We start from the raw sequence: 13,630 nt of genomic DNA, 5'->3' as shown, positions 1-13,630 counted from the left end.
GTACACTCAGTTTTCCTTCTCAGCTTCCTGGGGAGAATACAACCCAAGCTGCTCATGAGGCACTGGAAGTCACACTACCATCTCCTATTACATTTCTGTACCACATAAGTACCGTAGTTTAATGGCTTTATCTTCCAAAATATTTGTAACATTTGTATCAAGTAACATATATAAGAGACTTAGAGCTATACTTACAGCGTCACCCTTAGGTCCTGATTCACCATTATCGCCGTTCATACCCTAAAACAAACACACAATTTGATGAATAGCAGTCATTTTTCAAGTTCCCATTGGAACATATAGTACTTGAATAGCAAAGCCTATCAAATTGATACATAGATGATACTGAACACTCTGGAAACAACTACACCAAGTCAACAGGTACCTGATACACAATTCTCTGAATGAACTTTAATTTCAATACAACAAAAGGAAAAAGGTTGATTAAGAAGCACATTTTTAACATCTCAAATTCACATTATTCATAGACAATTCAGAAATGTATCATACTCAATAAGTCATGACTCTATATAATAAATATTCAAACAAAGTTTGTTACAGCTGCTAGTTATCTACACTGTAATGTTAACACATGGTAGTCTCAGATGTAATATCCAACTTGTATGGAATATATAGTGTTATTACCGGTGGTCCCATGGCGCCAGGCAGACCGGGGAGTCCAGGCTTTCCAGTGGCGCCCATGATGCCAGAAGGACCATGTTGTCCAGGAGGACCTGGGGGACCCTGGAGGACAGAAGGAAATAGCCGACATGTATACCGCTCAACGTTTGCTAGGGGCAACAGACAAAACTGGTACTGTAGATGAGTGTTTAACCATTTAAGGGAAATAGCTGACATGTATACTGCTCAACATTTGCTAGGGGCAACAGACAAAACTGGTACTGGAGATGACTGTTCAACCATTTCAGGGAAATAGCTAACATGTATACTGCTCAATGTTTGCTAGGGGCAACAGACAAAACTGGTACTGTAGATGACTGTTCAACCATTTAAGGGAAATAGCTGACATGTATAACGTAAATGTTTGCTAGGGGCAACAGACAAAACTGGTACTGGAGATGACTGTTCAACCATTTAAGGGAAATAGCTGACATGTATACTGCTCAATGTTTGCTAGGGGCAACAGACAAAACTGCCACTGGGAAATGACTGTTTAACCATTTAAGGGAAATAGCTGACATGTATACTGCTCAACGTTTGTTAGGGGCCACAGGCAAAACTGGTACTGGGAAATGACTGTTTAACCATTTAAGGGAAATAGCTGACATGTATACTGCTCAATGTTTGCTAGGGACAACAGACAAAACTGGAACTGTTAGTCGTCTAATACACAAGCTGGGGACACTGGGGACCTGTATGATGCACTCACTGTTGGTCCTGTGGGTCCAGAGTTGCCAGGGGCTCCTGGGGCACCGATGGATCCCTGAAACACACAAACACTACATTATACACAGTACAGAAGGAGCAAACACACATTTTCATGGAATCTATCGGTGATTCAGTCAAGACACACTCAATGATATAACTTTATAGGATTTTAATGCAAGGATCAGCAAAAATTGTATCTGAAACTATTTTTTTATCAGGAATAATATATTCCAATATCTTGTTATTTTAGTTGCAGCTTTTACTAAATATATTTAAAATAATAATAACCCTAAGCACAGCAGCTGATCGCTATTGCCGGTTAGTATTTTTCACATGGAACCAGTTTGACCAGTCACCGTCGAGGCTCCCGTGCACATGATCGCGAGAACTACGTGTTGACATAAAAGCGTCAAACTATAACAAATATTACTTTTAGCATTTATGATATATGTATCCATTCTCTGTCAACTAAAGTTTGATTCAAGGCGTCAATAGCGGTAATCTGATCGTGGTTGCTGTTAATAACTGTGAGTTGTGCGATCTTCTGATCGCATAACACACGATTTTGCCAAAATTAATTAAAACAATATTAAAAGGAATTTTTAATAAAATTAACGATATAAGTTACAAACATAAGTCCAGATATACAAAGAACGCTTTTTTAGCCAGACAGTGTAATTACATGATTAATTTGCATACAGTGTACTTCAGTATGGATTTGTTGACATGGTATTTCCGAAGTTACGTGCTCACAGTAATGTCTTTCCGTTTGGGGAAAAAACATCAAAACTCATTATTGCGTGTATAATGAGCACCCCCGTCTACACAGCTGTGCGCACTATACTCAAGAAAATATGGTAGTAAACATTTTGACATTTTTACCTTGCATGTGTATTGTGGTATAAATAGTAAACGTTTTGACATTTTTACCTTGCATGACGTATTGTGGTATAAATAGTAAACATTTTGACATTTTTACGTTGCATCGGCGTATTAGCCATCAGGCCATGACAGCTTGCAATGCATCAACAGTTTGCTGAGTAACTTACCCTGTCTCCCTTGAATCCCATTGAGCCCTCCGACCCTGGCATACCCTGGAACATAAGAGGCGGTATGTCAGTCACACAGAACCATCATGTTACCATAGCGACATGTAGATTGAACTCTGTAGGAGTGAGTGAGGTTTTACGCCGCTTTTAGCAATATTCCAGAAATATCACGGCGGGGGACATCACAAATGGGCTTCACACATTGTATCCATGTCGGGAATCGAACCCGGGTCTTCGGTGTGAAGAGCGAACGCTTTAACCACTAGGCTACCCGAACTCTGTAGGAAGAGTAAGTATTATAAATATAATCTTACCTATAATCAGCTGTGAGCCAATACCCTGTGAGCCTCACTGGGCCACTTGTAAGAACATATACATAGATATGATTCCTTTAATCATGTTTTTGCAATGCAGAATATATGCATAATACAAAAATGACACAGAAATACAGACACTGTCCTGTTTCTTTAATACATGTATTTCAATTGTTACACTTGAAGAGGAATCCTTACACATTTTTCTCAAAATGTAAAAGATAAACAAGTCAATTTGAATAAAATTTACATTTTCCTCTTTAGGGAGGCAGCAAGAATAAAATCAATATATATTTAGATATAAGGGGGCACGGGTGGCCCAGTCGTCTATGGCACCATGATACGCTGTGCAGTCGCATCCCTTGGGCACGCCAGAAACCTATGATTGTGGGTTCGAATCCCGGTTCGCCCCGATTATGTTTCTAGGTTTGTCAGCACCATACCCGTGCTCGTGGGTTTCACCGAAGTGGTAAACGTCACTTTGGGCTTTCCTCCCACATTTAGCTTACACGCCGCAATATATAAGGAATACTGTTAAAAGCGGCGTTAAACCCAACTCACTCAATCATTAGGTATAAGGTATGAGTTTATACTTACAGGGGGACCAACTGGTCCTGGGCGGCCTCTTGGTCCCATGAATCCACGTGGTCCCTGAAACACAAAAAGACATTGCAGCTTCCATAGGCAGCACACAAACACAAACTACCCGTTACATACTTGTTATTGAATTCATTTACTTCCCTAATCACAATGAATCAATTCCTGTGGGTGAGGTAACATAGAAAAGCAAAAACATCTAGAAGCAAACTGTCCTTAGCAGACTAAAAAGTAAATTCAGATCTTCTGGAATAATTACAATAATATCTGTATGGTTCTTAGCAGACTAAATTGTAAATTCAGATCTTCTGGAATAATTACAATAATATCCGTATGGTCCTTAGCAGACTAAATAGTAAATTCAGATCTTCTGGAATAATTACAATAATATCTGTATGGTCCTTAGCAGACTAAATAGTAAATTCAGATCTTCTGGAATAATTACAATAATATCTGTATGGTTCTTAGCAGACTAAATAGTAAATTCAGGTTGGTTTGCGTTATCAGATTAATTATATGTGTATGGTCTTAGACTACATCTTGAATAAAGCTTCTCTTAACCACGTTTATGGCTTTATCAACATTTAGTATTGAATGTTTTCATGACACTTACCAGATCTCCCTGTGCTCCGACCAGTCCTGGCTCGCCAGGATCTCCCTGGAAGACAAACACACAATGTCACACACACGACAAGATTGCCTGGCACACACAAGGATTTACAACAACACATGTGTGACTCACAGCCATAATAAGTATCCTGTGTGAACATACATTTGGCATTTGGGTGAATATATCCTTTATTTCTAAACATCTTTCATCCTTTGGAGAAATGTGTAACCTATGGTGGTATTCCATACTATTAATCCACATGCTGATGTTGACTATTACTCGTATACCATGGAGGAGCTGGAGCAGCTGTTAGATGTCCGTATCACTTACCCGGTCGCCATCACTGCCCATTGGTCCAATCTCTCCGGAGTTGCCAGGGATACCCTGCAGTACAAACATAATATTGAACCATACACAGACGGCAGGAGTGCAGGCAATCATGTGGTAACTAGTTATGGTCGATGTGATAAAATGCAATGTATCTATATGATAATCAGCAATTTTTCGATAACATGATTATGCACCTGTGTGATAATCAGCAATTGTTCTATGTGATAACATGTAATGCTTCAATCTCATAACCAGTAATTGTTCCATGTGGTAATACTAAGTATTCCATATGATAACATGTAACACTTCCATCTGATAATCAGTAAATGTTCCATGTGATAATACTAAATATTCTATATGATAACATGTAACACTTCCATCTGATAATCAGTAAATGTTCCATGTGATAACATGTAATGCTTCCATATAACCAGGACAATATGGTCGTTGTGAAGCCATGTCTAGCGATTGCTACAGCGAGGTGATCACTTGTACTCACGCGATGTCCCTTCTCTCCGGGCATGCCGGGGATTCCGGGGAAGCCAGTCAAACCCTATAGAAGACAAAATTACACTTACAAATATTTCAATAACAATACACACAAAGATATAAATAATTTTCTATGGTTCTTAATCCACGAATCATGCATAATATATATTACTCTATTCAAATTATACTTTCTTAAATTAACAGATGTTAATATTTCACACATCAATGCTATAACAATCTATATCTCCCTTATAGCCATATCTACTCCATTTCTATTTTATATCCATGTCTACACTATATCTATCATATACCCTACCTAGTTATATAGCAATTAAGATTAGCTGTATCTACCTTCCTTACATCCTTATACTGTATACACCCCTATCCCACAAAATCTAATCAATCCATCTTCAATCTAATATTCCCTCCACTATATAAATCTTATATACCAAGTTACATATAGAAATTTAACCATTTTCTGCATCTACCTTGCCATATATCCATATACTCCATATCTCTACCATTTGATCCATCTCCAATTCAAGTTTCCCGCCATTCTATAAATCTATTATATACCAAGTTATATATAGAAATTTAACCATTGTCTGCATCTACCTTGCCATATATCCTTATACTCCATATCTCCACCATTTGATCCATCTCCAGTTTAAGTTTCCCTCCATTCTATAAATCTATCATACACCTAGTTACATATCAACTTAACCATTATCTGTATCTACCTTACCCTATATCAATATACACCTGCATATAGCCACTTTTTTCCATATTCCATCCTCCTGTAACTCCCCTAAGTAATCCATGTTCAATCTAACCTTCCCTCCACTATATAAATCTATTATATACCTAGTTACATATCAACTTAACCATTATCTGTATCTACCTTACCCTATATCAATATACACCTGCATATAGCCACTTTTTTCCATATTCCATCCTCCTGTAACTCCCCTAAGTAATCCATGTTCAATCTAACCTTCCCTCCACTATAAAAAACTATTATATACCTAGTTACATATCAATTTAACCATTATCTGGATCTATCCCTGCATATATCCCCTTTTCCATAGTCCCTCCTCATATCCATTACTTCCCACTCTTCAACGCAGCCTTCCCTCCATTCTATAAATCTGTTATACACCTTGTGTTTCATCAATATGCCATGTGTATAACTACCTTATCTCCTGGTGGTCCCATCATGCCTCTCTCACCATCCCGGCCAGATTTGCCCTGCAATGTAAGTTTATTGACTGGAATTACATTCATAAATCATATGCTACAATTGTACTTCAACCAGTTGGGTTGGATCCAAATGAAATGAAACAATAACAGAAATAAAATTTATGACGCTACATGGATATATCTAGACCAGGAGGCCATCATTCGGCCCCAAGTCTGAAGCAATGTCAGTAAAAAATCCCAAGCTGGAAACCAAAAAATTGCCAAATTATGTTATAATAGTCATAATTAATGTTATAGCTTTGCAGGGGGGATTTCATAAAATTGAATGAATATTGGTTAAATAATAGGAACTAATTCATGTATACACTAAAAATGGAATAAAACTTGTACTGACCCTCTTTCCCTGAGGACCTGGCATGCCTGGCATACCGTGAGATCCCACCGGACCCTGTTGGGAAATAAAAACATACATCACAATCACATTTCCATACACGTAGTGTCCTCCATCAATAAAAGTCACAACTATTGGCTAGACATTTCTTCCACTGAGTCTGTTAACATAATTCAAAAATAAAATTATGATAAAAAAAAATTTAATCAAAATTTGATAAGTATTGAGTAAATCCTTGGCTACAAGCCAACATTTGCTTGCAGTATGGTTTTCAATTATTTTCGTCAAGCCTGAAGAAATACACATTGATGGTGCTAGTGGCCTCTACTGGCAGGCTGACCAGTCAAAAGGACATTCAGAGGCCAGGTATTAAGTGTATTGTGGCCTTATATAGAGCTCCAGGTAAGCTGTGTATATATATCACTATTACACAATGAATCTTGCTATCTTGCATTCAAAAATGCATGAAAAAGTTCTAAAACACAATAACATAGTAACACTGCATAATTACCCAATGTAGCCTTTTCAACATACCTGTATGTCTTTTCAGATCTTCAGATCTTTATTTATAATTACTGATCAAATGCAGGCATCATGTATACATGAATATACTGTTGGGAATAAAACATGAAGTGCTGTCTTGCTTATAGTAGCTGAAGCATGCCTATCACTGCTGTGAGCTATGCGACATGTGTAAATTAGAAGTCACAGCAAGAAAACAGCAATATATGCAGAATTGATTGAAGAAACCGTCTACTCACTGTTTTGAAAATACCCAATAAACCACACCCAAAGGATTTATATAATATTGAATACCCAAAGGAAACTATCAATACCCTATGTGTATAATAACAGGGGACAAAATTCTCAATGGATCGAAAATCGTCGGATCATATGTTTTCGGACTTCATACGTCTTTGTACCGCCATGTTTACTCCCACTATAACGATACTGTTTTTTAAGATAAAGTTGTCTTTCATAAGTCAGTGAGATGTTTAACGGTTGTTTTTGTGACTAGTGAGAAAACTATATATGTTTCTTAAGCGCCCGAAAACCCATAGCACGGGAATATTTATCTGGAGCCCTTGTTACAGGTACAGACTCCAGCCTCACCTGTTCTCCGGGGTTGCCAGGGTCTCCCTTCTCTCCCTCCATACCGGGTGGACCCTGCAAGTACACATTGGGACATTCATGCTCAGGAAGGCAGCATAACACAAGGCCACAATAAAAGTTTCAAGGTATAAATGGTGTTGAAATCAACAGCGTTCCCAAACACAATGAACACATGAAGCCAATGCTTCAAGTACCATGAACACATTGTCAATGCTTCAAGTACCCCAAACACACAGTCAATGCTTTAAGTACCATGAACACACATAGTCAATGCTTCAAGTACCATCAACACGTAATCAATGCTTCAAGTACCATGAACACATGTTGTCAATGCTTCAAGTACCATAAACACATGTAGTCAATGCTTCAAGTACCATGAACACATGTTGTCAATGCTTCAAGTACCATAAACACATGTAGTCAATGCTTTAAGTACCATGAACACATGAAGTCAATGCTTCAAGTACCATGAACACATGTTGTCAATGCTTCAAGTTCCATGAATACACATAGTCGATGCTTCAAGTACCATGAACACACATAGTCAATGCTTCAAGTACCATGAACACGTAATCAATGCTTCAAGTACCATGGACACATAGTCAATGCTTCAAGTACCATGAACACATAATCAATGTTTCAAGTACCCCAAACACACAGTCAATGCTTCAAGTACCATGAACACATAGTCAATACTTTAAGTACCATGAACACACATAGTCAATGCTTCAAGTACCATGAACACATAGTCAATGCTTCAAGTACCATGAACACATAGTCAATGTTTCAAGTACCCCAAACACACAGTCAATGCTTCAAGTACCATGAACACACATAGTCAATGCTTCAAGTACCATGAACACATAGTCAATGCTTCAAGTACCATGAACACACATAGTCAATGCTTCAAGTACCATGAACACGTAGTCAATGCTTCAAGTACCATGAACACACATAGTCAATGCTTCAAGTACCATGAACACATGTTGTCAATGCTTCAAGTACCATGAACACACATAGTCAATGCTTCAAGTACCATGAACACATGTAGTCAATGCTTCAAGTACCATGAACACACATAGTCAATGCTTCAAGTACCATAAAAACATGTAGTCAATGCTTCAAGTACCATGAACACATGTTGTCAATGCTTCAAGTACCGTTAACACATGTTGTCAATGCTTCAAGTACCATAAAGACATGTAGTCAATGCTTCAAGTACCATGAACACACATAGTCAAAGCTTCAAGTCCCATAAAAACATGTAGTCAATGCTTCAAGTACCGTGAACACATGTTGTCAATGCTTCAAGTACCATGAAGACATGTTATCAATACTTCAAGTACCATGAACATACAAAACATTAATCCTTTAAGTTGAGTTTACAAAAGAGTTGATGCTTAAAGTAGTGTTTCCATGAAAACACAAAGGTATAAATGCTTCAAATAGCATTAGCATGTGTTCATGAACACACGAAGGTATAAATGCTTCAAGTTGTGTTACCATTATCACATTAAGGTATAAATGCTTCAAGTAGTGGTTCCATTAACACATTAAGGTATAAATGCTTCAAGTAGTGGTTCCATTACCACATTAAGGTGTAAATGCTTCAAGAAGTGGTTCTATTACCACATTAAGGTGTAAATGCTTCAAGCTGTGTTACCATTAACACATTAAGGTATAAATGCTTCAAGTAGTGGTTCCATTAACACATTAAGGTGTAAATGCTTCAAGAAGTGGTTCTATTACCACATTAAGGTGTAAATGCTTCAAGTAGTGTTACCATTAACACATTAAGGTGTAAATGCTTCAAGTAGTGGTTCCGTTAACACATTAAGGTATAAATGCTTCAAGTAGTGGTTCCATTACCACATTAAGATATAAATGCTTCAAGTAGTGGTTCCATTAACACATGAAGGTATATGCTTCAAGTAGTGGTTCCATTTACACATGAAGGTATAAATGCTTCAAGTAGTGTTACCATTAACACATTAAGGTGTAAATGCTTCAAGCAGTGGTTCCGTTAACACATTAAGGTATAAATGCTTCAAGTAGTGGTTCCATTACCACATTAAGGTATAAATGCTTCAAGTAGTGGTTCCATTAACACATGAAGGTATATGCTTCAAGTTGTGTTACCATTAACACATTGAGGTGTAAATGCTTCACTTTATGTTACCATTAACACATTAAGGTCAGAAAGCTTCAAGTAGTGGTTGCATTAACACATTAAGGTATAAATGCTTCAAGTAGTGGTTCCATTAACACATTAAGGTGTAAATGCTTCACTTTATGTTACCATTAACAAATTAAGGTCTGAAAGCTTCAAGAACTCACCGCACGTCCGGTGAGACCGCTCATACCCTGGGGTCCTGATGCTCCCCTCATGGCCAGCTGTAAAGGAAACAAATGTAGCATCATAGGTACTATTTTCCAGTCTTTCCAATTCTCTCAGGGACTGACCATTTTAAACACTGGCACTCAAAACATGCGGAGGGTCAAACACTATTTTTTTTACCTCAGAACATTTTTTTTAAAATCAGTGGACAAGTATATTTTTTCAGAAACAGACTTTTATATCCAAGCCATGTCAAGTTATTTGGTCACATGAGTAGTTTCTAAACTGTAGGAGGCAATAATTCAAAGAGCTTCATAAAGTAAACATGACAACCGAAACTGATGAATGAGCAATGTCAATAACCCGTCATAATCAAGTCAGAGTTTTTCATCAAAATTCATCAAACAATATCCGCCCTATAGGAACACTCAGGTAATGGCCTCACCATATGTTGAGCGAGCATGGTCCTGAATGCTTGAGCTTGGTCCCCTCCTGCTTTCTGATCATACTGCATCTACAACACAATGTATAACTTACAACACAATGTACAACATTCTACAACACAATGTACAACATTGTACAACAACTTACAACACAGCACATTACATGGAGAGAGTGAACGGTGGACACAACATAGTGATCTCTGCTAATATGCTGAGCAATGATTTGGTTGGTTGCTTTGTTGTTTAACATCGCACTCAGCAATATTCCAGCTATATGACAGCGGTCTGTAAATAATCGAGTCTGGACCAGACAATACAGTGATTAATATCATGAGCATCGATCCACGCAATTGGGATCGATGACATGCATCAACCAAGTCAGTGAGCCTGACCTCCCGATCCCGTTAGTTGCCTTTTTACTACAAGCAGAGTCACCTTTTAAGGCAAGCATGGGTTGCTGAAGACCTATTCTACCCCGTAATCTTCACAGGTCTGCTGAGCGATGAATTTGTCCTATGTAGAAACATTCCGGAGTAATAAAATATCATATGTAGAAATTGACCGAGGGAAGTAAATACTGTCCTCCTCCTTGGTACATTATTCCACAGGAACCAATACTCCCGGTATATCAAATGAACAAATGTTCAGGGGGGACATATTTACTCTCACATTTACAAAGGAAAACACACAATGAACAACGTACATAACAAACTGATTTCTCTGGTCTCTTGTAGTTTGTTTTATCCATGTCCTACTGTATAGTGAAGACAGTAATCTGTAGGAACCAGTCATTAGTTACAGAGTAAAAGAGTCAATATATTGTAGTCAGTAGTCTCTAGGGGCCAGTCATTAATTACAAAGTAAAAGAGTCAATGTATTATAGTCGGTAATCTGTAGGGGCCAGTCATTAATTACAGAGTAAAAGAGTCAATGTATTGTAGTCAGTAATCTGCAGGGGCCAGACATTAATTACAGAGTAAAAGTGTCAATGTATTGTAGTCAGTAGTCTGTAGGGGCCAGACATTAATTACAAAGTAAAAGTGTCAATGTATTGTAGTCAGTAATCTATAGGGGACAGTCATTAATTACAGAGTAAAAGAGCCAATGTATTGTAGTCAGTAATCCATAGGGGCCAGTCATTAATTACAGAGTAAAAGAGCCAATGTATTGTAGTCAGTAATCTATAGGGACCAGTCATTAATTACAGAGTAAAAGAGTCAATGTATTATAGTCGGTAATCTGTAGGGGACAGTCATTAATTACAGAGTAAAAGAGCCAATGTATTGTAGTCAGTAATCTATAGGGGCCAGTCATTAATTACAGAGTAAAAGTGTCAATGTATTGTAGTCAGTAATCTGTAGGGGACAGTCATTAATTACAGAGTAAAAGAGTCAATGTATTGTAGCCAGTAATCTGTAGGGGCCAGTCATTAATTACAGAGTAAGAGAGTCAATGTATTGTAGTCAGTAATCTGTAGGGGCCAGTCATTAATTACAGAGTAAGAGAGTCAATGTATTGTAGTCAGTAATCTGTAGGGGCCAGTCATTAATTACAGAGTAAAAGAGTCAATGTATTGTAGCCAGTAATCTGTAGGGGCCAGTCATTAATTACAGAGTAAGAGAGTCAATGTATTGTAGTCAGTAATCTGTAGGGGCCAGTCATTAATTACAGAGTAAGAGAGTCAATGTATTGTAGTCATTAATCTGTAGGGACCAGTCAATAATAATGGAGTGAAATATATGCACAGATATTTGGTAAATGTACTTACTGGAATGACAAAGACATGCCCTGGAGGCCCAGGAACGCCATTAGATCCAGGAATGCCATCACGTCCAGCCAGGCCCTGGAGAACAAGCAGACAGCAGTCAGCAGTCGCTCAAAGAACATTTCTTCCACAGAAGCTACTAGACTGTCTTAATTTCAACTAACTCAAAATGTCACAAATGTAAATTATACTCTCCAAATTGTGAGAAGTCTTTTCACATTGTAGTTTGATTCAGATGGCATTAGAAGGAAACATTTGACTTGTCATTGTAAGAAACAATACAAACAGGACCTTTCTTTCACTCTTTCATTTATTGCATGACTGTGCTTTAGAAGGGACAGTGTAATACCGGTATAAGCTGTTATACCACCCCCCTCGAAAAACGTCATCTGACAAAACCTATATCATGTTCAACATAGCCCCTTTCAAATGTCCTGATAATTGACTTTAACACCTATTAATGATTTGAACTCACTCTAGACAGAATTCAAACATTCTTCTTCAGAAAAACATGACGACATCCTTGCAATTAAAGGTTAAAGTTTCTTCCCTATGGCATGACATAATTACTTGAAATGAATGAAGGTAACAAGCTTGTACTGTGGGGTGTTGTCATCAATTCATCCAGCTAAAATTCAATTATTTCTTCAAAAACATGCAAGCTTTCATAAAAAGAAAGGCATCACCAAAATTGGATGAAATAGAGATGGCACAGAGAGCTGATGAGTTCAGTCAAATGTGATCAGTCCTCTTACAGTTAAAGGTTAGGCCTTTTAAAGGGGCACCTAACATCTCTTGAAGTGACATCTGGGTCCTTTTAAATGGACAACTCAAAACATTTACAGTGACACCTCAAGCCTTTTAGATGGACATCTCGATACTTTTAAAGTAATACCACAAACCTTTAAAGGGACACCTCAAGTCTTTAGATGGGTCACCTCAATACTTTATAAGTGATATCATAATACTTTAAAGGGACACTTTAAAACATTTCAAGGGACACCTCAAGCCTTTCAAATGGACACCTCAATATGTTTAAAGGGAATACCACAAACCTTTAAAGAGGCACCTCAAGCCTTTTAAATGGACACCTAAAGCCTTTTAGATGGACACCTCAATACTTTTAAAGTGACAACACAATCTTTTAAAGGGGCACCTCAAACTTTTTGATGGGGCACCAAGCTTTAACCCACTATTCTTCTATACAGACAGATATCAAGACCCTTTTAGACAGACAGTTTATTCAGTAATTTAGGCATCAAGGCCCATAGTACAATGCAGATTGGATATTAACACTTGTCACGTGATGTACATGATTAGATTTTAAATCAAGTTACAAATTTCTCATTACAAAGACATGTTTTAAAAATACAGAAACAGCACGGATCATATCAGGATTTTCAGAGTTTAGCAGGTTTATCATTAACTGACAGTCTTTAAAAATACCTTGCAACATGGGGAGAAATATATAACTTAAATGGGAATACGTTTCACATATAAGTAAGACATGGTATTCATCCTCTACTTCTTAAGATGAACAGTTTGTACAAATAGAGTTCACAATATCACCGTCTTTGGACCTATGACATACATTTACATTAA

The 13,630-nt window shown here is 37.6% G+C and overlaps 1 protein-coding gene across 1 annotated transcript in view; it reads right to left on the bottom strand.

The window, feature by feature from the left end:
• Positions 1–13,630, bottom strand: part of LOC139459873 (collagen alpha-1(V) chain-like) — a 97,012-nt gene that overhangs the window by 39,778 nt on the left and 43,604 nt on the right. The window contains exons 8-21 of the mRNA XM_071241584.1: positions 12,032–12,106; positions 10,266–10,334; positions 9,820–9,876; positions 7,483–7,536; positions 6,373–6,426; positions 5,973–6,026; positions 4,789–4,842; positions 4,290–4,343; positions 3,963–4,007; positions 3,350–3,403; positions 2,439–2,483; positions 1,391–1,444; positions 646–744; positions 196–240 (exon numbers count right to left, since the gene is read on the bottom strand). Of these exons, the coding sequence (XP_071097685.1) occupies positions 196–240; positions 646–744; positions 1,391–1,444; positions 2,439–2,483; positions 3,350–3,403; positions 3,963–4,007; positions 4,290–4,343; positions 4,789–4,842; positions 5,973–6,026; positions 6,373–6,426; positions 7,483–7,536; positions 9,820–9,876; positions 10,266–10,334; positions 12,032–12,106 (813 nt within the window). The remainder of the gene's footprint in view (positions 1–195; positions 241–645; positions 745–1,390; positions 1,445–2,438; positions 2,484–3,349; positions 3,404–3,962; positions 4,008–4,289; positions 4,344–4,788; positions 4,843–5,972; positions 6,027–6,372; positions 6,427–7,482; positions 7,537–9,819; positions 9,877–10,265; positions 10,335–12,031; positions 12,107–13,630) is intronic.

Source organism: Haliotis cracherodii, unplaced genomic scaffold, assembly GCF_022045235.1.
Source record: "Haliotis cracherodii isolate W230 unplaced genomic scaffold, xgHalCrac1.p SCAF_13, whole genome shotgun sequence".
Taxonomy (NCBI): Eukaryota; Metazoa; Mollusca; class Gastropoda; order Lepetellida; family Haliotidae; genus Haliotis; species Haliotis cracherodii.
The sequence above is the reverse complement of the archived record's forward strand: the minus strand, read 5'-3'. Positions and strand labels throughout refer to the sequence as shown.